At 42.4% G+C, this 23,641-nt stretch overlaps 1 protein-coding gene across 1 annotated transcript in view; it reads right to left on the bottom strand.

The window, feature by feature from the left end:
* Nucleotides 1-1,905: 1,905 nt before the first annotated feature.
* The window catches only part of ANKRD17 (ankyrin repeat domain 17), a 92,412-nt gene continuing 70,676 nt past the window's right edge, over nucleotides 1,906-23,641 (bottom strand). The window contains exons 17-34 of the mRNA XM_082483031.1: nucleotides 22,924-23,035; nucleotides 22,596-22,741; nucleotides 20,425-20,567; nucleotides 19,475-19,688; nucleotides 18,272-18,447; nucleotides 17,290-17,452; nucleotides 16,426-16,521; nucleotides 15,076-15,192; nucleotides 14,074-14,245; nucleotides 12,867-13,314; nucleotides 12,310-12,465; nucleotides 11,962-12,111; nucleotides 9,791-11,439; nucleotides 7,752-7,949; nucleotides 6,570-6,818; nucleotides 4,684-4,859; nucleotides 4,169-4,333; nucleotides 1,906-2,495 (exon numbers count right to left, since the gene is read on the bottom strand). Of these exons, the coding sequence (XP_082339157.1) occupies nucleotides 2,436-2,495; nucleotides 4,169-4,333; nucleotides 4,684-4,859; nucleotides 6,570-6,818; nucleotides 7,752-7,949; nucleotides 9,791-11,439; nucleotides 11,962-12,111; nucleotides 12,310-12,465; nucleotides 12,867-13,314; nucleotides 14,074-14,245; nucleotides 15,076-15,192; nucleotides 16,426-16,521; nucleotides 17,290-17,452; nucleotides 18,272-18,447; nucleotides 19,475-19,688; nucleotides 20,425-20,567; nucleotides 22,596-22,741; nucleotides 22,924-23,035 (4,590 nt within the window). The 3' untranslated portion in view covers nucleotides 1,906-2,435. The remainder of the gene's footprint in view (nucleotides 2,496-4,168; nucleotides 4,334-4,683; nucleotides 4,860-6,569; nucleotides 6,819-7,751; nucleotides 7,950-9,790; nucleotides 11,440-11,961; nucleotides 12,112-12,309; nucleotides 12,466-12,866; nucleotides 13,315-14,073; nucleotides 14,246-15,075; nucleotides 15,193-16,425; nucleotides 16,522-17,289; nucleotides 17,453-18,271; nucleotides 18,448-19,474; nucleotides 19,689-20,424; nucleotides 20,568-22,595; nucleotides 22,742-22,923; nucleotides 23,036-23,641) is intronic.

The raw sequence follows: 23,641 nt of genomic DNA, 5'->3' as shown, positions 1-23,641 counted from the left end.
CCGTGGGAGGGAGCGCTGCCGGCGCTGCGGCCGCCATGTTGGGTCCGGGCAGGAGGAAGGGCAGGTGGGTGTGGGGGTAAGCAATCGCCTTTAATTACCGCCATCAGCAATTAACAACTCTTCAGGAGCACCTGGCATGGTGACTACTTACCCTTTCACGGGAAGGAGCGGTAGAGAAACCCCATGGACCACAGCTGTAGCTGATATTACTACACCCTGTTCACTTCTCCTTCAGCCTCAAGGATCCACAGTGCACACACTACACCACTCTAAGTCACCTTTTCCTTAAATAAAAGAGGACCTGCCCTCTCTCACACGAGCTTGTTGCTTTTTTTTTATTGGTCAAATGAAAAGCATTACATTCAAAACGTTAAAAAAAGCAAAGTATTTAAGGGAAAAACCCTGAAGGGTTACGGGAAACCCCCCGCCCCAGCTCCCAGGACGGCACTAGCCAGGCCCCACAGAACGCATTATTTTATTAAATCTTGAGCAGTATTTCTCAGTTGGACGACTTCAGAATAAGAATGCAAATAATCCCTAATAGCACTGAAGCATAAACAAAAAATTTCCAGTAGAGGGGCTAAGGGTCAGAGAGAATGGAAAGGCCACTCCTCACTCATATGAAGGTGCTGAAAGGGAGCTTCAGTTTTTCAAATGGAGTTTCAATCGTTTCTCTGAGCAGTCCTTCACTTGGGTGTCCATTTTGCTATAACCAGATCTTTACACAATGTATTTCAGGTGAGAAAGCAGCAGGAAAAAGGCGCTTAATTTTATTTGGAGCACGACTGAAGGGCAGGTCTATCGCCATCGGTATGCACAAACCTTCTGGACACCTCAGAAATACTGTAGTATTTAAAAGGCAGTAGGTTTCTTCAGAGAAGTCTTTTGTGATTTTTGTTTTTGTTTTTTTAATTTTATTTTTTACTTTTGGCTCCCCAAGGAGTACCATAATAGGTATAAAAAAGCACTTTTTGAATGCTAGCCTTAACAGCAGACCATTTAACTCATGCAGGACGTGTCTTCCCCAGATCGCCTCTCTTAGTATAGTAACTCACCACAGGCTGACTCCAAGTGACACAGGACAATCTCTCCTTCAACTGTCCTCCATGCAGAATAAGCAGCAAGAGATCACGCTGGCCCTCGCTGTCCTGCACAAAATCACATCCAGCTTGTACATCTGAACTTGTACCTTAAACTATATGCAAACTGCCCACAGCCATGTGCCACTGCTGACTGCGTCTTCCGTCACAGGACCCCCAAAACTTCACGTTCCAGCCCTGCTGCTCACTCCAAGCAACTGCAAGTGGATAAAGAAACTGTATGGAAATTCTCCCTTGGGCTTTTCCTAATAAACCTTCCGAGAGCAGCGATCCAGTTCAGAGCAAGACATTGTCTACTAGGAAAAGAACAACTTACTCTGAAATAAGCCTTCCTTTGGAGACCACTTTCATCAGAGAAGCTCCATTAAAACTGCAGGTTGAGAGTCTTATTCTTGAACCAACATATACCAAGGATCCATGTTCTGAAATGACTTTTGTTGGCAAAAGGAAGGAACCAGAGGAACAGCAGCTCTGGGAGCACTTGTGGAACAGAACAGACCTTGCTGCATCAACCCAACGGTAAGAATAATTTTTAATAGATGCTGCAGCGTGATACATTTACCACGTTTACGGGGCAAGTAGGGGAGTTCAGTGTGGAGATGACTCCCAGTGTGCCAAAAGGCTGTTTTCTCAGGCACGTTTTTGCTGAAAAGCCTTTCACAGAAGGAAAATGGAAACTCTTAATATCTGGTTACAACTGACATATGCCTTCTTAAAAAAAAAATCCAACACACAAGTGGAAAAAACCCTTTGATAATGCCCCCCCCCTTTTTTATAATGTACTTAAATTACACAAGTAGAAAAGTTATGCTTATTAATAGTTTAATGTATGAAGGAAACATCCAGATTTCTGAATATGAAGGTACATATCTCACATTAATTTAAGTCTACATAAAGTAGAGCCTCTATACTGACATATTGAAATTTACTTTCTGCTTAGCCATTTGTTATGTAAACAATTGTACATTTATTTGCCATTCTAAAACTTCAGGATCAAGTTTACATAATTTTGCTAAATTTCTGTGTTTGCTCAGAAGCAGTTTACAGTACTAAAACCAACCAGCCAAAGAACAGCTTCAACAGAAAGTTATGTCAAAAAAAAAAAAAAAAAAGGAAAGGAAAGAATAAAGGCTAACTAAGTTGAAACGTATGATGGTGGGGAATGGGCGGTCACAATGTTCACAGAAAAAGGTCAGTTAGTAAGTTCTTCTGCAAAAAGCCTACACACTTCAGTCAAGCACATCAGTAGAATGATCTGGGAGCACATAAACTGTTTCTGCCATTTGTGTTTTCCTCTGCAAAAAAGGAATCTCAAGGCTCTCAAGTTGATCCCACTCAGCCAAGTTGGTTCATATGCACGCTGTTCATGTGAGGTGTCCAAGTTCCAGTCCACACCTGAAAGAGAAAGCTTGGTTTAACACCACGCGTCAGGGCTCCTCACAACAGTTCTGCAGTCAAAATTACAACGTGGCAATCAGTCATCAAACTACACTGAGTTCCTTTCATTCAGCACTTGTTTCATCCTGCCGTGATTCAGGTGAGAAAAGGAAGAAATGGGGTTTCACTCTTTCTGCCTGTACTTTTTCACCCTGTCTAAAGTGTCCGTCTTCCTTTCTACTTAGTGCCAAAAAATACCGTCACCCAGCCTGATTGCTTCCCTTCATAGCAAAATCAAAGAGAAATCAACGCTATTTATGCTCACTAGTTCCTCCATCATAGCAACACTGACATAATATATATACTGTTCCACGGGAAAAATGTATCCCTTTAGACCAGGGAAATACGTACTCCCGCTAAACACGCTGCGTGCGCTGTCATGTGCCAAATTATTTGCAGGGACAGCACCTGAAGACCTCCAGCTTTCAAAGCAAGAGACTATCTTTCCTTTTTGCCTTTGGAAGTTCAGACAATCAACAGCTTGATTGCTGGCACCTTGAATTATTTTCCCCCCAATGCATTCCAACAGCCTCAGCTCTGGGGAAACCCACGTGTAATAACTAAAGCCTTCTTTGGGGGACAAAGTTTTCTCACTAAACCAGAAGTGGCCTCGTAACAGTCATGAGCCACTTCGGAGCAGTACATGAACTGTGGCCAAACAACAGACTGCCTCTTCTTCTGCACGCCTACGGTCTGCCCGAGCCAGGAGCTGCTGTTTGCAGCCTGGATGATTCCCAAGCAAATTAAGTCCAGAAATAGCTTTATTTAGTAACAGTCTGACAGAGCTCACTGTATAATTAAAAATAAACTCAGGATATAACGTAACAGGAGCTACTGATGATCCATTATAGTATTAGTTGCTGGCTGAGTACAAACGAGAGGTTTAGGGAAACAAAATCCCTCTGCCTAAATCATATTTAGGGGCCAAACCTACAACCCAGGCAAGAACAGAGCAGCAGACAGCAGAGCTACTTGCTCCCTTCCGAGGTGAATTCCTAACAGAGGGCAGACATCGTCCCTTTCAGAGCCCAGCAATGATATTTTAGACCTAATGCTGTTTTCCCTTTTGGGGAAGGGAAAGAGGGAAAGCTTACATAACAGCAAATAAACGGCTTTTCTCTCAAAAGCAAATAGATTGTGTTTTCCCCAGTGCAGAACTGCACAGATAGAAATCACGTAAAATACTCTTTTGTATCCAGACTCGCTTACAACACAATCAAAAAAAAAAAAATAAAAGCAGATCTGCAGTAATTGTCCAAGTGTCTGATTAAATAAGCAGCTTCTCTGAGCTCAGCTGGAAGGAAGCTTCCCAATTCTCAAGTACAAATACGTTCAGAGAATTGACTACACCACACTCCTTTGAAGTACATTAACCGAGCGATGCCGATTTCTTCTCAGGACACCTTAGACTTATTTTTGGAGAGATGACTAATGTTTAGAAATTGTCAGTAAGCACATACAGCACCCGGTGCTGTCGTGAGCAGGGGGGCTCTTTCAGCTGCTCAGAGACACGAGCAAAAAGAACAAACACAACACTTAATTTTCATACTTTTTGACAAGTAGGGTCTTATCTTCACCACACTGTTTCTTAAATTGCAACAAAATGGCGAATATAAAAACTGGAAAATTACCGTCTGAGGCCCGTTATTTTCTGTGGAATTTGAAACCATCTTTATCAGCGAGTTCCAAGATGGGTCAGCAGCATGAGGCCCATTAAATATAGGGCCTCCAGTACCATCTGCGATGGGGGCTACAGGAGGAATCATTGCGTTTCCATACACAGAAAAAGGCATACCCTTCGGGGAAGAAAAAAAAGCAAGGATCAGTATGGATTCATGAACACCGCTACTATTGCACATACAGAATGACAAAAGGGGATTCGTGTTAAAGAAATTCTCCGTCTTAAAGCAGCAATGAAACACCCAATTTAAGAAAAAAAACTTTTCTATGCATATATTTGTTGCATCAGGGACAAGTCAGTTTTTATCAGATCTACGCTTCTGCAATAGCGGGAGGGTTAGTTAGCGTTTCAGCTTTCACACGCGCAGCTGCACGTGGAACTGTACCTCTATGTTGTTCATCTGTCCCACTCACTGACATGTAAATGGGGCGGAACCGCCCATATCGAATCCAAAAAGGTCATTACCCCGACTTTTGGGAAGTCCATATATCCTGCAGGAACGGGCTGATGGAATGTACCGGAAGGCGTTACGATTCCCGTGCTATCTCTCTCCATGGCTTGGTGCGAGAACACCCCTGGATCAGACATGGGCCTGTGGATCATGTGGCTCCCCATTCCGCTGTGACACCAGTCCACTTTATCTAACAACACAGACACAGCAACAGCATCATACATGACATGTATGCATATATGCAACCAAAGCATCACCTCTGCAATTTTCCTTCATTTGAAAAGGGAAAGCTGACATTTGGGCTAACTCTCCCTCCTCCAAAAACTGAAGTTCCTCATGTGTTTGCTGCTGTGAAAGGGTTATGTACGCTATGAAGCCTATTTGCTCCACTTCATTACCATTTTTTCCACAAATTATTTAATGAACTAAGAGACAGAGTAGTACTTTTGAAAAGCAAAACCAGAAGACGACCAGCTGGAGACATGCACTCATGTTCTAATTACAGGAATTCATTAGAGGCAGCCTGGTATTGTTACTACAGTTCAACCTTCGGACACCTACAAAGCCATTTTTTTCAGAATAAAACATAAGGAAATGATATTTGGAGGGGCAGAGAGGAATACAGAAACATTTCATAAGCCATCCTAATACCCAACAAGAGAAGAGCCAATCCCATTCTCAACTGAAAATCAAAATGTTTAAGTAATTGAACAAAGTTGGAAGAAAGCAGCATTCCAAAAGCCAACACAGACATAAAGGGCAACTCTTACACCTAGACAATGCAAATAACAATATTCCATTTCTGAAGACCTACTGATGAATAGCCTCTCTCTACACAGATGGGGTAAAGACCCCTGGTGAAGTGAAAAAAAGGTTTGTGTACATCGCATCTATTTTATATTTGGGGAAAAAAACCCCATGACAATATAGTCATCGCATGCAAAGCATGTACACAGTCAGTCTATTAAACCCTTAAGCTGTTCGGACTCCTCAGCCAAGCAGTGGAATGGGTTGTTCCTTGAGGTTGAGCGGTTTCCATCCTCAGAGGTTTTCAACGTAAGATTGGATAAAGCCCTGAGCAACCCGGTCCAACCTCACAGTAAAACTCATTTTGTGCAGGAGGCTGACGCGACCTCCAGAGGTTCCACCCAACATGATCTCACGATTCCCTCCCACTCATCCCAGGCAAAAAAAACCAAAGCCCAAACTTAACAAACAATAAAAAAAAAGCCACCCCAAAAAACAACTTGAAAAAAAATTCAGCAGTCTCCTGTAAATTACATCCAAGATTCCTGAAGTGTTTGCTGAGAAAAAGCTGTCCCATCGGTAACTTAAGGTTTTAAGGAATTCTGAAATACTGAATGCTATGGGACTACAGTGAGTTAGTAAAATGCAAACGGCATGCCTGGAAACAACAAAGAAAACTCTGATGTGGAACACTTCCAATGCATGAAGACATAAACAGCACAATCCTCGCAACAAAAAGCTCCATCTTGACTACAAATTAAATTTAACTATTAACCCCTATCATACAAAACAATCTGTTTGTGAACATAAAGAAAATACACAGTTCTTTGACATCCTTCCAAGTCCAATGATTCCCACTCAGTTCAGCCCTGTAAACCCTGTAGCTTTATTTTCCCTCTTATTTCTTGCTTTGAATAGCAAATCTTCCCAGCCAGGGTGTTTCCGAACCCCTGAGGTTTTCTGAGACCTTGTGAAAACACTATTGAGCGGATGGGAGGGCAAACCGAAGCCCCTGCTCCAACTCCTTCGGAAACAGCACTCCTGCATCTTGAGGCACTCACTTCTGCATCCTCCTTGAGCTCCAGAAGCAAGTAAGGAAAAGACAATATTGTGGTCAATTGCCAGCACAGGGACATCTAGTAACACCACGTACCTTGATTGCCACCTATACCTTCGAAGGACCAGATCCCACTATGTCCCACTGGAGCAGCTAAATTGCTCCCGATAACAGATGGCGTAGAAGTTCCAGTTTGTCTAATACGTGCAGACCGTTCAGTCCCAATCGGAACAGGAACTTTTCTGTCCTGAGAAACAGTACTGGGTTTTTCTGATCCCAAGGACACTGCTGAAGGGGTGGGAGATGGCGCTCTTACTCCAGAAGACACCGACTGCGCAGGAGATTCTGCAAGAAGAGCAACGAGAGCACTTAGTAATGGCAGCCACATCCTCCCCAGTCACCACAACCCCATCCTTTCACGTCTGGCCATACATCAAACAAGTGAAAATGGGGTGCTTTTTAATACCAGATTCATACAGCAAACGCTTCAGGGTAATTTGAACGCTTTTACTTTCAGATCAGAGAGACATTCACCAATTATTGAGTCTCTTACATAAAATGATTATCATGCCCTGTCAGCTCAGCTACTGGACATCCACCACAACCGATGACAGACGGTTTGAAATCTTAACTAAGCATTACTGTGTATCAGCAATAGAAGATTTGAGGATTATACCCAAAAGCATAGCTGAAATAAACCCATGTTGTTGTTGGGCTGGGCTTGTTGTTTTGATTTTTTTTTTTTTAAATCCTGATTTGTTCTCTGTGGGAGTTTGTGGGTTTTGTTTGTCGTTATTTTTGCCAGTAAAACAGACTAACTTGTTCCCTGAATAAGCCAGCACTCAACAGTTTATTTGTGTTCTGTCCGAAAAACTCCACTACGTGGCCAAAACCGCAGGGGCTAAACACTGAGGAAGGTACCAGAACTTGCCCGTAGTACTTTTTCCTGCAATACATGACACAGTTCTGTCTTAAGAACATCAGAAAAACTAAACTAGCTTCGGTAAAACATCATTGCAAGGTTTACACAGCTCAAACTTGGAATATTGCCTTCACAAAGCAAAACACCAAGCTTTTCTTTGCCAAAGTTAACTGCAGCAAGAATAAGGAATTCCACAACAGCATGACCTTGGCTGCTAAAAAAACCCACACCAGACATCAGAACTTGCACAAGAAAATCTTATCTCAAAATCCGTGATTGCATAAAACAGGCAGTGCGTGAGGCCACTCGATTCGTACAACAGCTTCTCAACGAGGTCCCCGCTGACCGGAACTCACCATTTGATGCTGATGAACACGGAGGCAATAAACTAAGTGGGGAAAAATGCTGTCTGTTGAAATTAGCAGCTGCAGGTGCTCCGCCAAGAGGTGTCCCAGGCGCATATATCTGACCTCCCGAAAGGTTTGAGGCAAAATTACCCAGGTGTGTAGAAGAAGGTGTTACAGAAGCATAGGGTGAATCCATACTGACAATACCTATGAGAGAAATAGGCACAAGTGACTCCCAGTACTCCAAAATCTGTGAAGAGGGCACCCGTATCATGGAAATAATCAAGAAAGTAGGAAAACTTTAAGCCAATCAATTGTTGGGGGTGTGTTACTATTTTCCAAAGAGAACTGGGAGTCTTAAGCTTCACACTCTGCAAGTCTTGACAGTACGAGGCAGTTGTGCTGCATAGATAAATCAAGAACAAGTCTTAGATTATCATGCAGATACCTTGAATTCAAATAAATTAAGGGAATATAATACATGGTCTGATATATCTGAACATCAGAAAAGCAACTGAACATTTTATTAACCTGCAATTTAAATTTTGTAGGTTTAGAAAGTATGATTTTGTACCAAGAACGGTGGAAATAATACTAAAGATTTGAAGGCTTTCTCCATTCGTTTTTTTATTTTACAGAACGTCTATATACCCCAAGATCAACACTTGAAGTGTTTTTTTCCCCAACCCAGGAATACACTTTAACTTGCTTAAGAAAACGGTATTTTATTAAGACCAAGTGGCAACAATTCGCTAAGGTATTCAAAAATACAAGAATCGCGATTCCCTTAATATTCTCCTTAATGAAGAAAGGGAAAAACAGGATCTTAGGATTTTAAGTTTCAACAGCTATCAAGGAAGCTTGTGCCACACAACTGCTCTGGCACTTGCATCTTTCCACTTCTCATAAAGCACAAGAAAAAAGGTTTGTATTTATAATTTCAGTTAGGAAAACAAAAAAATTCCCATAAGCAGTGACAGACAGCAGAATCAAAGCAGCCCAGCACTCGCCTCCTCTGCATCTTCCGTTATCAAGACCCAACCTCTAGTTTTTGCCAAATTCTTCAGGCTCTCAGAGGCTTCTTTCCTATGAAGGAACGTAACACTCCCTGACTCCCTAGACACCTCCCCGTTCATCTGTCACGCCTGCAGCCTTCCTGCAGGGAAACTGCTGAGGTTCACGCTTAGAGTACTGGTTTTGCTCGGGAACCGACGGGCAAACTCAAGTGACAGGCAGCATCGAGCGTGCCAACGTCAAAACGCAAAGTAGTATCCTAAGTTGACAAAATTCACAGAGTGCACCTCAAAAGCTGCTCAACACCATGATATTCACAAAATATGAAGGAGCTAGCCGTTATACCTCTAGATTCATGAGCAACTCACAGGTCCTACTAAAACAGGCACAGACGGTACAAACTGTGTGTGTACTTTCTGGGAGCTGCAGAGCGAGTTCTGTGACAACCCCTCGGCCTCTGTTTGCGCAGAAGGCTAAACATCTCGCTACAGAATGCCAGAAGTCAATGATATTAAGTTTTTTAATCAAATTTAGTTGTGAAGAGAACACACCTCTTATTACAAGTACGCATCAAAACACCATTTTTTTTTAAATCATCCTAACACTTTGAAGATGCTGCATATTTTCCTGCAGCCTCAGGCCAAGAAGGAAGTTATCACGAACGGGAATAGTTATTAGCTGGTGGTAGGGAAGGGAGGTGGAACCAACAGTCAAGCGTTTTATTACATCATCTATCGCAAAGAAGTAAACTGGAATGGTAAAAAGGATGCCTCAGCTTGACTTTTATCAAGTTCATCAGCTGCAAAATAGTTATTAGATTTGACAGGTGGCACTTAGAAGGAAGATGAACTCAGCTTTGCTTACAGACTCAACAATAAAATATATTAGAGCACCCTTTCGTTGCGGGGCAGACTGTCATTTACTATAAACGACCACAAAAGCTGAGGCAGAAAGTATTACGTGTTCAAAATAAAAAGATGCAGCAGTTATTATTTCAGTATTATTAAAGTATGAAGGTAAAAGGGGGGACTTACCTGAGGGACTTGGAGCTGGCCTCTGTAACGGTGGCCTAAAACCTGGGGCTTTGGAAGTATCAGACTGATGTAAAGGATCTGAATTTGGCAAAAATGAAGACTTTCCTGATAGCATAGACTCTGGCGTTGTCTGAGATGAAACAACGGAACCACCCCAGAAGGCATGAGCAGACGTAGGACTGTTCTCAAACAACGTACTAAAGGGCCCAAATGGTAAAGTAGCACTGAAATTGTTACCCATAGACTTGTTCGCTGGATGGGCTGAATTCTGAGAAGCACTTTGTGTACTTAAGGTAGAAGGAAGCTGCACTGAAGAAGGAACGCTGTGGGGCCTTTTGATGTGATTAACGTTGAGGACTGCGACAGAAGAATTTTGCACAGGAGCCGGATTCTTATGGACGCTACCCGTTCCGTGAACAGGTGGTCTGATGGCCGGGGTTTCCATCTTAGCTGCAGGCTGAGAAGACCCCATTGACGTCTGAGACATGGGATAGGTCATCGGGGCGTTTGTTGGACCTGCCACAGGAGCAGATGAGCTTGTCGCTGCTATATTTGGAGGCACAACCATTCGAGGATCTGGTGCAGGAACCTGAGGTTGCTGAAGAGGGGGTCTGACCTCTTGCAGAGGAGCTCCCGGCGGCTGCTGATGAGCAGGGTGCACAGATGAGCTGCCGGTACCAGAACTGGGCTGCCTGCTGCTGGTCGAGCTGCTCGTTTCCACTGCTGGCGGACTACCCGCTTCTGGATCAGACGGAGGCGCACCTTTATTGGGAGAGGTTGCCGCACAGTCGGAAGGACTGCTTCTGGAAACACCTGCTGGCTGCGCAGGAGGAGAAGGAGATGATGGGGAAGATGCAGGGTAGTGTTCTTTGGCAGTAGGAATTGGATACGTGGCATTTGTAGGCGCTGTGCTCGTGTTACTTGCCGTGGTTGTCACTGTGGTCGTCGTGGCATTCGATGTCTTCACCACCGTGACAAAAAGCTGTCTTCTGACTGAAGGTGAACTTGGACTGCCGTTTGCAGAAGAACCAGGCACAGTAGAAGCCACTGAACTTGTCGTAGCTGTTGGACTAGTCGTCAAAGAACTTGCCGAATTCACCTGAGAACCGCTGCTGTTCTGACTGTTATGGCGAGGCACCATGTGAGGTTTCGGTGAGTTGGTAGCTCTTGCGGGGCTCAACGGCCTAACTGGAAACGGACCCCACGTGGACTGAGCTGGTGGGAAAGTACCTCCGAAGTGTGTCATGGGCAACCGAGGCGGACGGATTTGCTGGAAAGTCTGAGCAGCCAGTAAAGCGTGTGCAAACTGCGGAGGAGGATATGCTAATGGAAGAGAAACTTGGAAACCAGGCCGCACGTTATTCACTGGGTTCTTAATGGTTTTGTGAGTGGATGCTGAAGAAATTGCAGGCACGGTGAGTGCAGAGGCAGTCTGAGACGTTGACGAAGCAGCTACGGTGGTCACTTTGATGCCCACGAGAGAACTGTTAGCAGCTGTAGTGGTGGCAGGTGTTGATGACCCTATTTTGGAGTTCGCTGCCGAACTTTTCAAACGATTCTTTGGAATAAGTTCATCAATCTCCTTATCTGGATCCTTTATCAGAGCATTTATCAACTGCGTGGCCTGTCTTGTTGATTCTGTGCCACCCCTATAAAAAGGAAGGGCAAAGGGAAAGTGCGTCTAAGACATTGACATGCATTATAGCCAAGTACCTCCAACACATGAACCAGGCCGTCTTCTGTCATGCTAACAAAGACAGAAAAATAACTCTCTATCTGAAGACTGAGCTCGGCATGTTCTTGCTGCTGATAATTATTTAAGAAGCTCAGGTTGAAAACTCTTAACCCCCCCAAAATTCCAAATGGTTAAAACGTTTACTTCCCCAAACAGACCTACATAGTTAGCCACGTCTAAACAGCTCTAAACACAGAATCCTAACGTTTATGCTCCACCTTATCTCAAGTCTTCCTTTGTACACACGCGATGGTACCAACTGACAGTTCTTCTCAGTTTCCCCACCCCATCCATCTCCCCTGCCTCAGAGAGCTGACTGTCTCAACGTGACCTTTGAAGGGACAACGAGGTCAAGCTTTTTCATTTTTCTGTAGAGAAAAGCGTTCTACTATGAAAAAAGGCCCAGAAGAACGAGCAAATTAAGTAGCCTGCTTACCTTATCGTTATTATTCTATCTCCAGTTTTGTCCTTCTGTTTGTCAATGTCTATGTGCGCTCCCGTGCACTCACGTATCGCATTGATGTTACATCCTCCTCTGCCAATGACTCTGGAAATTACAGTTGATGGAACAGAAACCTTCTTGGATCTACACAAAAAAAATGAATAATATTAACTGAGAAATGCTTCTATAGCATGAAGCCGAGGGCAGACTGGTCAAAACAATATTGTAATTCAGGTCCACTAAGAAGGTGGTCACTCAGCAACCCCAGAGAGGGCTACAGTAGGCAAAAACATTCCAAAAAAGGACATTAACGCAGGGGGGTTAGGGGAACGTTTTGCTTACCTTCTCACAACTTCCTTCCATCCTTCTTCTCTTTTCTGACCACGTTTAGGACTAGCAATGGTTAGCTTTCCATTTGGAGAAGAAAGGGGAGAAGGACCGGATTTTGTGCAAGTAGACAAGGAATTACTCGTCACCTCACTAATCACTTCAGACAACCTTTAAAAGAAATTAAATGCTGTCATTATGCTGTCAAAAAAAAAGTATGACTTGAATTTCACCCATTCTTTAGCCCCCCCACCCCTCCCCTTCTCTTTTAGCACCAAAGCACGGTATTATTAAGAAATGGCTTGAATTGAGATGCTTACGTCTTAAAATAACCCAGCAATTCTATAATTCCAGATCCAAGAGGATGGTTCTCGCTTCCAAACCTACTACTAGGTTCAAGTTCATACCGCAACCATGCTTATACTCCTCATATGGACTACAGTAAGGACACACTGCCTCATCCACTTCCTAACAAGCAATTTAAGAACACAAGTCCACGATGACAAGGGCACAGCATTCACGTGTAGGGGAACAAGCACCTTCAAGTGGCATTCACGGTCACAGCAACTTACTTTATAGACGATTTGCCAGTAACTGCTTTCCTCTCATCCTTTGGACAAGTGACAAGAACCGACGGTTGCTTTTTGTTGCTCTGCGTGTTAGTAACGGCTGTGGAAGAATGATTGTCACTTTTGTGGCTGCTGTTGCTATTGCTGCTTTCGTCGCTACAGCTGGAAATCCTCATATTGTCACTATCACCGCTTTCACTTGTACTGCTGCTCTTAGATTCACCGTTCACTTTTTCCGGTTGGCTATAGGAAATTGGGAGCTGATCATCAAATATAATCTGAACATTATCAGGGGTCACTTTGTTTTTCCTGTTTTTCCTTTTGGAGCTTGTTGTGGTGATGGTATTATTCCTCTTCCCGTGGGACCCTGCTAATGTTGTCCAAGTTGCAGATATACCTATGGTGGTTGTAGTGGTAGCACTGGGAGGCTCCATCGGCACCTCTGGATCATCTGATGGAAGAGTGAAAAAACAGTGCTGATTTAGCTGGCTTAACGAAGTTCGTGTGGACATCTGTAAAACTATCATATATGTCACACCGTGGAGCCTCTCCCCTTGTTTATGCTAACTCATACAGAATATCATTCTTTTCTTGGAACAAATGCAGTAGCAATTTAATAATGTTAAATTGAATTCAGGCATGGGAAGACAGACGCAAGCAATTAGGGGACATAAACAAGCGTATGAAACAACATTAAAAAAATTGTCACGTCTTCCTTTTTCTTTCAGCATATCAGAGTGAGGGAACAATCAATCAGTGAAAACCATTTCTCAGTACACCACATAAAATTCATTGCCCTAAGATACAAGGTTCTGATGGGTAAGAAGAGAATGATACATAGTTAGAACTTCCATATTTTTTTTTTCTTTTGGGTAAATAATTACCATCATTCTGTTTGGGAGCTAAAAAAAAACCTGACGTGGTTTAAAAAGCATCGAGACCTGGAATTAAAAAAACCAAGCAAGCCAACAGCATCCCCATGGTAAAGTTAGCCCCTAGCTCTCACTGAAGCTGCTGGCACCAGTTCCTTGCCACAGCAAGACACCAAAAAAAGCCATCACGCTAATCTATGGGCTTAATAGAAAAGGTAAACAAAAGGAAAGCTCAGCAGGTCATAAGAACCCTTGTATTCAAGTTTTCACATGAAAAGCAGTTTTTAATACTGGGAAATAAAGCAAGTTTTAAAACTAAGGCAACTATTTTAAATCACCTTCAGCTTTTAGCTTCTCTTTCTCCTGAGCAGCTTGAAGTTCAAAATTCTCTTTATTTTTTGCTTCTATTTCTTCTAGTTTTCGTCTTTGTTCTTCTTTCTTCTTCCTCCTTTTCTCCTTTCTTTTCTCTCTTTTGGCAGCCAAAGCCAGTCTCCTGCTTTCTTCTCTTAGCTACAAGTCAAGCACATGCAACAGTATTACAAGATGTCCCACGCATTTCAAGAAATGCAAATGCTTTCTATTTCCTCGGAACCTGAACTTGCATTTTAGACTAACATATTTACAAAATAGAAGCTAAATTCTCTACGGTATGTATTTTTACATGTTTACTTCTTCCAAACAGATTGTTCACTAATTTTAACAACAGCTTAGTGTAGAAACAGAGGACAGACACCCTATAAACTTCAGTCAGAGTCTCCCAAGACGTATTTTCATGATTCTTTGTGTAACCTTGTGAGTCTTAGCAGTACAGTCCAAACACCACCCATCTCCCTTTCAAAGACTAGAACACAAAATGGTTTCAGCTAGCCCGAATATAAAGCATGCCCTCGTTTGACACTATACTTGTACTTCAATTTTTCCATTACATTTCTACTACAGTACTGTGGTTTCTAGTAACATTAGTAGGTTTTGGTTTTTTTTAATATTTAAGACACAAAACATGGTTTAGACCTAAAATCCAAACCAATGTGACTGGAAAATGACCATCTATTATGCACTTGGCAAAAAAATTACACTCAGAAATCTTTCTTTTGGTACAGCATTTTTCCAGAGGAAATAGTTATATCAGTTTCTTGATCCAATTTCTCTAGTTAACAGTCAAAGTGAAGTTCAAATATTACCTGAACAGCAAGATGCTCAGCTCTAGACACTCCAGTTATAATAATTAAACATAATTCTATACTTTAATTCATACTTTCACCGATCTTATAATATTGAAGGAATGTGAAATAGGAATTTTATCCAACAAATATTCACAGCTCCAAACTCTTTCAACTTGCCTTCTCCAAGTCCAGTTCCTCTAAAAGAATGCTTGCGTTTTTGTTGGCCTCGGCAGCCTGTCTATCTTTGGCTTGAACAATTGATTCCATACACAGGTGGCACTTCTTCAACATCTCCTAGAATCATAAAGTACATCAACCTTCTGTTTGAAAAAGTAACATTGCATGTGTTTGAGTGTATGACTTCAAGCTTACACTTGTAATTTAGTAACTGTTGCACTGCTTGCACAGGAGCTTTTTAAGGAAGAACTTTAAATTCCCTCCAGTAAGCTCCTCTTGATGCCCAACCTTGCAAACTGATCTTCTGGTCAGAGGTGTGACGTGCGATCAATAATCCGTGTCTCAATGTACTATTAATGGTACAGAGACACTTCCTAATCTATGCCCATTACCAAGACCAAAAAATGTTATGAACGAAAAGGCTAAGGGTCTAATAGGTGGAGCAACTACAGAAATAAAAGTATATCCTAAAGCAAGGTGTTAGCTTTTTTGTAGATACCTGGGAAATATGTGAATATTACAGTATTGCAGTACTACTCATAAACCTCTATCAGCTGCACAGGGGCAAAAATGTTTAAAGGCACAAGGCGCATCACGGAAGCAGACTGGTCACCGCCGCTGGCGACGAAACACAAACTGACTTAAACATTAGCACCTCTTCAGCCTCACCATGCTCATCACAACGCGACGCCCAGGAAGAAGACAACTCAGTTGCAGCACAGTGGATCAGTGGAGAGACAGAAGCATTACGACCAGGCTTCTGCAGGGGTTACTCATTCTCATTTTTCTTATTACAACATAGTTTTTGCCCTGTTCATCTGGACTGAAGATAAACTGAATAAAACTGAACCGCCACAGGGAAGTGCAGCCGTCCACTTACCGTGCTTTAAGAAACCACTTTACTGTCAATTATGTTTTCTATCTTTTTTTCCAGTCCAAACTTTTTTCACAAAATGGCGAATACTTCAGCTCACACACACTCTTCGCACAAGTTCATTCTGTTACCTCCACTTTACTGCAAAAGCCACCGTAAACTCAGTACAAGTTTGCTCAACAGGGAGGAAAACGGAGCAGAGCAAGGTCATCAACGACTGGGAGACCACTTTAAAATATGCAGGGATAATAAATAACACCACCTTTGCTACTGTTCTCACAGCACTGAGGCGCACAAAGTTACTGTAGCTGCGTGTTTTCATTTTTTGCAATGTTTTTTTCTGAAAAATTCTAACAGGACTTATCATTTGGCTGAAATCTGGTGTGCCAGGAAGCTAAAGACCATACATAACATCAAGTCTAAACCTGAGTCACAACATTATTCCTTCTCAAGGATTTTTATTTTTACCGTCTTACCTTATCAGTAATTGTTGCTATGTATCTCATGCATTCCGAGTCTGATGGAAACTGGTTTACTTCTTTCACTAGGTAGCGCACCACTTTTACATGACCCTGAAAAAGAGGTTTCAAGGACGCCGTGTTTTTATCAGGCCAGCTGCTTCTGGTTTGCTAAAAAACACTTTAGTCCAAGCGCTCATTGCAAAATATTTATTTTCAACTCCTTCAAATGGTTCTCCCAACACTTACTTTTTTTTTTGTTTTTCATCTTTATCACCTCCTAAACTACCGAGGGATGTTTCTTCACATTCATGAGAGAAGAGAAGGCAAGCAATTACCGTACCTGTTGCCACATTCCCCTCCCTGCAGCCATACTTTCACATACTTCTGCTTTTTATTTCAGCAGTTTTCCAATGCCCGGCTCTGGCAGCTTCACAGTTGCAGACTCCTACAGTCATCTGCAATTTTTCAAGTACTGCAACACTTGAACTACACTTCCTTCCTAACAACAATTATCTCTAGAGTCAAATCGGGCTAAACCACACTTTTTTTTTTTTTTGGTAGAAGTGCTCGTCCTCTCATCCAATTTCCCCCCAGTTCTATCGGGTATTCCTCCTCTCTGCACAAACACACTGCAATTTTCACCTCTCAACAGACCCAGGAGAACCAGCCTCAGTAAAGTGCCTATAAAGCAAATTTCTAGTGGAATTTAGCACAGATATTATACAGGTGACACACATACCTATTTCTGAAGACTCAAAGCCAAGTATTAAAATTAGTTGACATATTTTTAAATAGTTTGTCAGCTATGTTCTATTTCTAACAACTGTGTAAGGATGATGGAGTCGATACCAGCTAATACTGAAGATAAACATATTCTACCTTTCGAAAGGCTGCCATAAGAGGAGTTATTTTCCTGTTATCAGCAGCATCCACATCAGCTCCAGCTTGAACCAGCAGTTGGACAACATCTAGATGCCCTCCATTTGCTGCCAGCCACAGCGGAGTATTCCCCTTCTTGTTACGGACATCAATGTGAGCTCCTCTACAAAAACAAACACGTTCGATCAAAACTCTGGACCAGACTTTCATTTCACGTATCAATTGGTCACGCAACACAAGAACAGTAGGTTAAATTCAATACTCCTTTTTACATCAGACGTATGCATTCACACAGTGCTTCACTTTCCAAAATGATGTTTTTCTTTCTTCTGATGCTGTCAAGAGCTTCAACTCAGCCTAAAAACATTTTTAATACTCTAATTCATGCTGCTTGTCAGCTGTCTCTGAAGCTTCTCTAATTACTTCATTAACTCCATCCATCAGTACATTGTATTCTTCATTAGTTTACTCGGAACAACTTATGACATTTCAAGTGCAAGCCAACAACCAGTGCTACTACTTGGAAAACAACATATCCAAAAGCTACCCAGGAAACATAATGATTTTTTTTTTTTTTAGATTGGTCACGATGCACATTCAGTGCAATTAAGACATATGTTTTGTGCACATCTTCTGTTGGTTAAGAACTTAATACTACCATCTGAAATGGCTGCGTGTCATGATTATGAGTACCATATACGTAAACCTCAAGAAATTGTTTTTGTTTTTAACACTTATGATTCAGACAGGCAGGAAAAACTGATTTAGTACATTTGGGCAAAAGCGAGCACTATAACACCAAAGATAACCTTGTTTGATCATTTTTGAAAAATAAAAAATACATAGTAATAGGTGACAGACAGAACCTTTCCCATTTCCTACCCTGTAGCGTATATTGGGAAATACTATTGAATATTGGGAAAGCTTAGCCTAAGTAAGGCCACATGTTTTTCTCCAAGCAGCACGCTTGCAAATACAGTACCTGCTAATGAGAAGCTCACAGAATTTGTAGTGCCCTTTGTCTGCTGCAATGGTTAAAGCTGTATCTCTTGAGGAAGGTACTGGAGGAGCGTTTACATCTGCACCTTTGTCCAGCAGCACTCTGCCCACTTCCGCATATCCACCAGAAGCTGCTTCCATTAAGGGTGTGAGACCAGTCTAAGACAAGTAAGCAGGAAAAGCAAGCAATTAGTTTGGGGTGGGAGATGTTTTTTTTTTACTTGAGAGCTAGGTTTTATTGCAGCTTCCAGCATCGTATTTCTCATTCTGGTGTACAGACTGCAATTGTTACCTGGCCAATTTCCTAACAGCTTCGCAACATTCTGAAGGCCACCTCCTGTTCAGCTGGTTTGAGAAGAGCTTTCAACTGAGCAGCACGGAGCACAGTGGCCCTCTGCGCTGTGCGGTGCTAAGAGGGATTCAAAGCCCACTGCTGTGAGTTTCTCAGAACTATCCCATCTAACCTTGAACAGACGAGCATCATCACCATTAAGTCCCATAAAGCACCCGTGTTATTTTATGGATGATGCAAATCACATTTCCCACCTTCACTAGGAGACCCTACATAGGAACATCCAGAAAACCCCTGGCTAGGTCAAGGGGACACATAACTTCAGCAAGAATACCGAGTCGCTATCAGCACTGTGCAGGTCCTTTTGAGCTACTCTGCAGCAACCCCTTAGTACAGTGGAAAAGGAGAACAGAATCCCACATTTGTGGCAGGTCTCTTTGCTTTCTCCCCCTCGACATTCTAGCTGTTTGTCCAGTGAACAGCCTTTCCTCCCATTTGAAGAGTTGAGGTCAACCGACCGACTCTCAAGCACACACGTCCCCTTTCAATTCTACATCAGCGCTGTGGACATAAGCAGCATGTCAGGCCAAGATTCTAGCTATTTTTTCAAGACATTAAATCCTTCTATTTTTATTAAGTTATCAGATTATTATTCTTATGCTTGTAAGCATTAAAGCTTTGGAAAAAGAGACTTGTTTTCTGATGAACTATGTAACCCCCAAAATACTAGCCCTTAAGCGCAGCCATTTTTTTCCTCTACAGTATATGGTTCAATGCAGTCAACTGAACTAGAGAAGTCATCTTGCACAAAAAGCAAGAAAATCAGATGACCCCAGAGAAGTCATGTCTAACACCGTCTCTTTTTGGAGACTTATTCAGCTGTTTGCTCCTTACCTTCGCTCTATGTTCTACGTTAGCTTTTCTATCGAGCAGCAGGCTAACCACTTCAGTTCTCCCTTGGAAACACGCCAGAGTCAGTGCCGTGTTCCTGTTGGTCTCTATCTGGGCATTTATATCTGAGCCCATGTCCAGTAATAGCTTGACAGCAGCAGTGTGTCCATTCATGGCTGCCAACATTAAGGGAGAAATGCCCAATTTGCTACCAGTTCTGAAAGAGAAAAAGGAAAAACCCCACTCCGTAAATCATAATCACGTTTCCCAAATGACTTGAACAAAACTAGTGAAGGCAGAGTACTTATCCCAGACCAAAAAATCAGCCACACAGCAACTATTATTAAAACTAATAGAGCTTCTCCATAGTAGCAGTGCTCAGCCAAGTACTTCTACTTAGAGATACTACCCATGTTACCTTTTAATTGCTGTAAATGTAAAGACATTTCTTACGAGGAGCGTAAGTTTTCCTTGGACTTCTCATTTGGTTTGTGCAGGGCACAGCTGAGCTATTTTCTGTCTCCAAAAGTATTACATACATGCATACGCACAAAGAACAAGTTTCCCTTAAACTAGACAGGAAAAACAAAGGGATAAACACACACGCACACACTTTCTTCACATAACCCAGAACTCATTTCAACCCAGCAGGACAACCAGAACAAAAAATAAGATTTCTATCTTAGACAAATGAGAGTAATAGTATACTATAGAGAGTAAGTTACCAAAATAGAGAGAGGAAGTTAAGAGAGCGTTAGAAACGCACAGTCAACACCTTTCATTTCCAACTTAAGGGGAAAGAAGCCTCCTACAAACTAAGCGATACGTTGGTCGTGATCATGAAAGAATAGTAAGATTTTGCTCCACATAGTTGTCAAGTTATCATTCGGGAAAGGGTAAAAACTAAGAATACTACAAAAAGACAGGAGAGAAGGGGTGAAAAGGGAACTTGCCTGGAATTTATTTCTGCCCCAGCATTTAGCAGAATCTTGATAATGTTCACGTAGCCACCAGAAGCGGCGAGGCTTAAAGGTGTGTAATCAGAAACATTCCTGTGCTCTTTGTTTGCCCCTCGAGCTAGCAGCAACTCCACCACCTGCAGTGTTTTAAGAAATAACATCTGGTTTTCTCCCGAACTTGCAAATCTATCCAGGGCAAATGTTTTCGAAGCCTAAATATACCGTTGACATCTTCCAACAGTAAGGAAGCGATTTTACTCAGTTGCTCCCCTGTACTCCTTGCCCCATGAACAGATGAGGCTGCAACTTCCTTAAGAAATCAGTCGCGATTGCTCATTAGCATGCTTAAACCATTCATACCTAATTGTATAACATAGCGAGAAAAATCTGAGGTCCTTTTATGATTATTTCAGCTGTCTTTAAGGACTGCCAAAACCAGAGATTCAGTTTGAATACGGTATGCAAAGTACTCTTGCTTTTTGTCCTCTCCCATTTTAATGCTTAGTTCGCTATCAAGTTAAAAAACTCATCCTCAAACGAAAGCTGCGGAGCAAACAAGAAAGCAGTCGCATGCTTTTATCTCACCTTCTCTATTTACACCACTACATCGAACAGTGTGTGGATCATACACAGATATCTCAGGCAGGAGCCTATAGGAAAATGAACATTTGCGTCCCTTGCTGCTTTTCTCTGTACATTAATGAAAACAAGTACTTCTTCCATTATCCCTCCCTTACAGATGCATTTACAACCCAAACAAGTCACAGCTTCCTGCATTCTGCGTGAAGCTTACATTCTGTGACGCACAACACTTGACAGGAAGCTAAACTATCCAGCAATGTAAAATCCTAATGAACGCTGAGGTGAAAACCCACTGTGTCATCTCCAGCGCAATGCTTAATTTGCTTCGCTTCCAGAGTTTAAGCATAAAACATGTTTAGATTAGACCCGCACAACTGAAGGGCTTTTCAATCAGAATATTTTCCCCCTGAAATCACAGGACAAACATACTGCCAAATACAAAGAGTGGGGCGAGAGGGCATCCCGCCTTGATCTCTACTGCCCAGAGCCCAGTGTTTTCGCATCTTCTTTCGCAGAAAGTATGAAAGAAAGCATGATGCGTTCCTCCAAGGAATACTGTTTGAGAAACACAGAGCAATCACGTGTCTAAAAAGGCAGGCAGAAATTCACCTTTGCTGTCGGAAGCTGCCAGCCACAAGGGCTGCTGCGACAGACTTAGTAAAAAGCAGGCCTTTCCCTGAGCAGAGAGCACGTGATTGTCACTGCAGCTAACCCCCCAACGCCTGACATCTTCCCCATGGCACTACCAACAGGCCAGAAAAGCTACCAGTTTTCAGGAAGATTTTGTCTAGGGAAGTAATCAATGTTTAAAGGCGAGGGCATCGCTGTTAAGACCACCTGCAGAAGCGGGAGAGGTGTCTCCAGCCTCATTATTTTCCAGATTGCCACAGAGGAAGGTGATCCTGCACCAGATTATTCCGCTTCCACCGTGGCTTTTGCAATCCAAATAGTAGAAGCATTAACAGAATCATACACTTCCAATTTGTAACAACCATTAGAAAAAAAAACCTCACAACACAGATTTCATAATGAAGTCACAGAATACCGTATTTCACATGACATGAAAAAAAACCTCCCCCTACCTTTACTTTTTGATCAACCATTTGAAAAATGTTTTTTGTGTTTTTAGCTAGCGACACTGGAGTCATGTGCCGGACTCCAATATTCTATGGCCTATACAGAATCCATCAGAAAACCCTCCTGGCTCACACGTGGAACTGATCCGTGTCTAACTCCGGCTTCTTAACAAGAACACTCATCGCATTCGCTGTCAGATCTACATCTAATGATGCTGGTAAAAGCCCCACAATGAGCTCCTAATGGTTACAGTCACGAGGTTATCTGCACAGCACCAGTCCAGCTTACAAGAAGAGAAAAAGCTATCTATACGAGACATGCTGCAATATCTAACTTCGAAAACGTGAAGCTCTTGGCATCATTTTTACAGCGTACCATCCTGGAACAGAATAGAGAACTAAGTGACTATAACTTTGCTGGAAGACTGCTTTAGTATACTGACACAATATATAATCTACACACTGCTTTTGTACACGCTGCTTTTGATGACTTCAGTTTTATTTTACCTCTTGTCTCCCTCCTGAACAAGCCAAAGACAAGGGAGTGTCCTTGGTTCTCTCAGACTGCGCTTCAATATCAGCTCCGTTATCCAGTAAGATTTCAACAACCCCCACGTGGCCGGCCGTAGCAGCCAAAATAAGCGGAGTAAACCCTGAAATGAAAAAGGACGTTTGAAGAGTCCACATTCACAGCTTAAGTTTAAGCGACGTATAAGTTAAACCACCACAAAAACAAGCCTAAAAACTGCACATACAGACTACGCTTATTGCGTATTTATTTAATGCAATACACTGGAAAAGCAGAGAGGGTCTGTACTGCCAGCGAGATACCTACCTTTCTTGTCCCTGTGTTCAATATTGGCGCCTCTCTCGAGCAGCGTTTGTACCAGTTCTTCGTGGCCACCAGCACAAGCAAGTGTCAACGCTGTGTCATGATTACTCTCAGTCTAAAAGAAACAGACATCATATACACAACAAGGTAAATATTTCCTTTTTTAAGTACAACCCTTATTATATTGCATAGTAGCTCAAGTACAACTACACCCGTGACAAAATCAAAAGCCTCAATAAGTTTAAGACGTGTTTACTGATTACCTCCCCTTTCTCCTTTGTGTTCATGTTCCTAACCTGATTCTACTCCTCAAGTCAGCTCTGCCGGGAAGTTTGAGAACAACTCCTGACAAGAACCGAGATTCTTCAAGAACCGAGATTTCATCTGTGCTTTGCTCACTAGATCGACTTCTTCACCAGTGCTTCGCTGCATCCTTTAGATGGTATCATGAATTCCATCCTCAACTCTTAACCCTCCCGGTACACCAAAGCGAGAAAAATTCCCAGTCTCATCACTACTGTTGCTGAAGCCTCTGAACAGTAGAAATCAGCTACAGTGATTCCACAGATCACAGGAATCGAAAAAGAACAAACCAACTGAAAAGATATGGAAACATTTGAGCTAACGCTCTACTTGCTCGGTTTTGCCCTTTAGAGCGCTCAAACACCGTCTCCCCAGGTGAGCGCTTCTAGGTAGACAGTTCTCGTAACAGCACAGAGCC

This window comes from Vanellus vanellus, assembly GCF_965231255.1.
Source record: "Vanellus vanellus genome assembly, chromosome: 4".
In the NCBI taxonomy this organism is placed as follows: domain Eukaryota; kingdom Metazoa; phylum Chordata; class Aves; order Charadriiformes; family Charadriidae; genus Vanellus; species Vanellus vanellus.
This window is presented reverse-complemented; position numbering and strand designations above follow the sequence as displayed.